The sequence below is a fragment of the Austrofundulus limnaeus genome, unplaced genomic scaffold, assembly GCF_001266775.1.
Source record: "Austrofundulus limnaeus strain Quisiro unplaced genomic scaffold, Austrofundulus_limnaeus-1.0 Scaffold127, whole genome shotgun sequence".
Classification (NCBI taxonomy): domain Eukaryota; kingdom Metazoa; phylum Chordata; class Actinopteri; order Cyprinodontiformes; family Rivulidae; genus Austrofundulus; species Austrofundulus limnaeus.
In genome coordinates, this window is record NW_013952529.1 from 523,103 (window position 1) to 525,179 (window position 2,077).

The 2,077-nt window shown below is 47.4% G+C and overlaps 1 protein-coding gene across 2 annotated transcripts in view; it reads left to right on the plus strand.

The window, feature by feature from the left end:
* Window positions 1-2,077, plus strand: part of LOC106522342 (protein SSUH2 homolog) — a 9,828-nt gene that overhangs the window by 1,630 nt on the left and 6,121 nt on the right. For both annotated transcript variants that reach the window (XM_014015321.1, XM_014015322.1), the window contains exons 2-3: window positions 1,576-1,671; window positions 1,738-1,828. In XM_014015321.1, the coding sequence (XP_013870775.1) occupies window positions 1,576-1,671; window positions 1,738-1,828 (187 nt within the window). The remainder of the gene's footprint in view (window positions 1-1,575; window positions 1,672-1,737; window positions 1,829-2,077) is intronic.

The following is a 2,077-nucleotide window of genomic DNA, read 5'->3' on the forward strand; positions in this document are numbered from 1 at the left end:
CATCATCCATCCATCCATCCACCCATCCATCTTCCATCCATCCATCCATCATCCATCCATCATCCATCCATCCATCATCCATCCATCCACCATCCATCATCCATCCATCCATCATCCATCCATCAATCATCCATCCATCATCCATCCATCCACCATCCATCCATCCATCCATCCATCATCCATCCATCCATCCACCCATCCATCTTCCATCCATCCATCCATCATCCATCCATCCATCCATCCACCCATCCATTTTCCATCCATCCATCCATCATCCATCCATCATCCATCCATCCATCATCCATCCATCCACCATCCATCATCCATCCATCCATCATCCATCCATCAATCATCCATCCATCATCCATCCATCCACCATCCATCCATCCATCATCCATCCATCCATCCACCCATCCATCTTCCATCCATCCATCCATCATCCATCCATCCATCATCCATCCATCCATCCATCCACCCATCCATCTTCCATCCATCCATCCATCATCCATCCATCCATCCATCCACCCATCCATTTTCCATCCATCCATCCATCATCCATCCATCATCCATCCATCCATCATCCATCCATCCACCATCCATCATCCATCCATCCATCATCCATCCATCAATCATCCATCCATCATCCATCCATCCACCATCCATCCATCCATCATCCATCCATCCACCATCCATTCATCCATCCATCATCCATCCATCATCCATCCACCATCATCCATCATCCATCCACCATCCATCCATCATCCATTCATCCATCCATCATCCATCCATCCATCCATCCATCCATCCATCCATCCATCCATCCATCCATCCATCATCACAGTTCTCCTGATCCCTGAAGATCCGGCCTCCATGAACCCCTCCGTGAAACCTCACCTTACGGGTCAGTTTCACCTGGTTACTGGTTCTGGTTCTGGGTGAGGGGCCAGACAAACACACAGTAGAAGACCACAATCTCCTGCCTGGACCAGAAGTCCTGAGGCCTCCTCCTGGATCCAGGCCGGGGGGGGGGGGCAGTGCTGCGTGTATCAGGAAATGCCACAGAGAGTCCTGAGGTTCTGGGTGTATTGTCCAGTCCTGGTCTCTGGTCTCTGTAATCAGGTGGGTTCAGTTCTCAGGCTCTTTTTATTTTCTGTTGAAGTCTGGATCTCCCGCCTTCCTTCCCTCACGTTGTTCTGACTCTCCATCCATCTCAGAGCTGATCTTTTTTGGGGGAAACACCTTCTCGCTGATATTTTTAACCCACAGCCTGAGGTATTGTTTACAGCCGGACTCCGTTTGTATTTTTATCCACCAATCAGCTGCAGAAAACACCCGGAGGAGGCGGAGCTGCTGCTCTGTGGGAGAAACATTCTGTAGATTTGTTATTCTGCTGACAAATAAACACAAAAACTCCTCATCTTTTTTTTTTTCAAGAAGAACAAAACATGATTTGTTTTTAGATTCAAAGAGACTACAGGTTGGATGTTTACCCACAATGCACAGCAGCTCGTTCCAACTGCCAAGCACGGTGGTGGAGGTGTCATAGTTTGGGGTAACATCTGCTTGTCCTTTCAGGCTCATTTGACCCAAACATACCAGAGGAGGGACCGTCGGCGCCCCCTCCTGGCTGGTTGGAGGACATTCACGGGTATCAGGGTCCCAACAAAGAAGGTAGGTTCGTGTTTTTCAGCTTTGCTCCTCCTGTCGTCTCATTTATTTGTTTGTGTTTGTGATCAGGTCCAGAGGACGATGAGCCGCTGTACCCACCTCCCCCCGCCTACAACCCCCAACCTGAGCTGAACAGGAGCACCTCGGTCCCCACCGTCAGGTGACCCTCAGCACGCCTCGTTAATCTAAAGCCCAGAGTTGTATAAAGTACCACAAAGTGATACTTGAGTAAAAGTACAAGTATCTTACCAAAAACTGACTTTAACTTTTACCAAAGTCTCCTTTAGGAATATTACTTGAGTAAAAGTGTTAAAGTATGTGATTTTTGTTGTAGTTAAGTATTAAAAGTCAAAGTATTGATTTAAAATGAGCAGTTAGATTTTCTGTAAGGACATTTATTAGGAGGTGA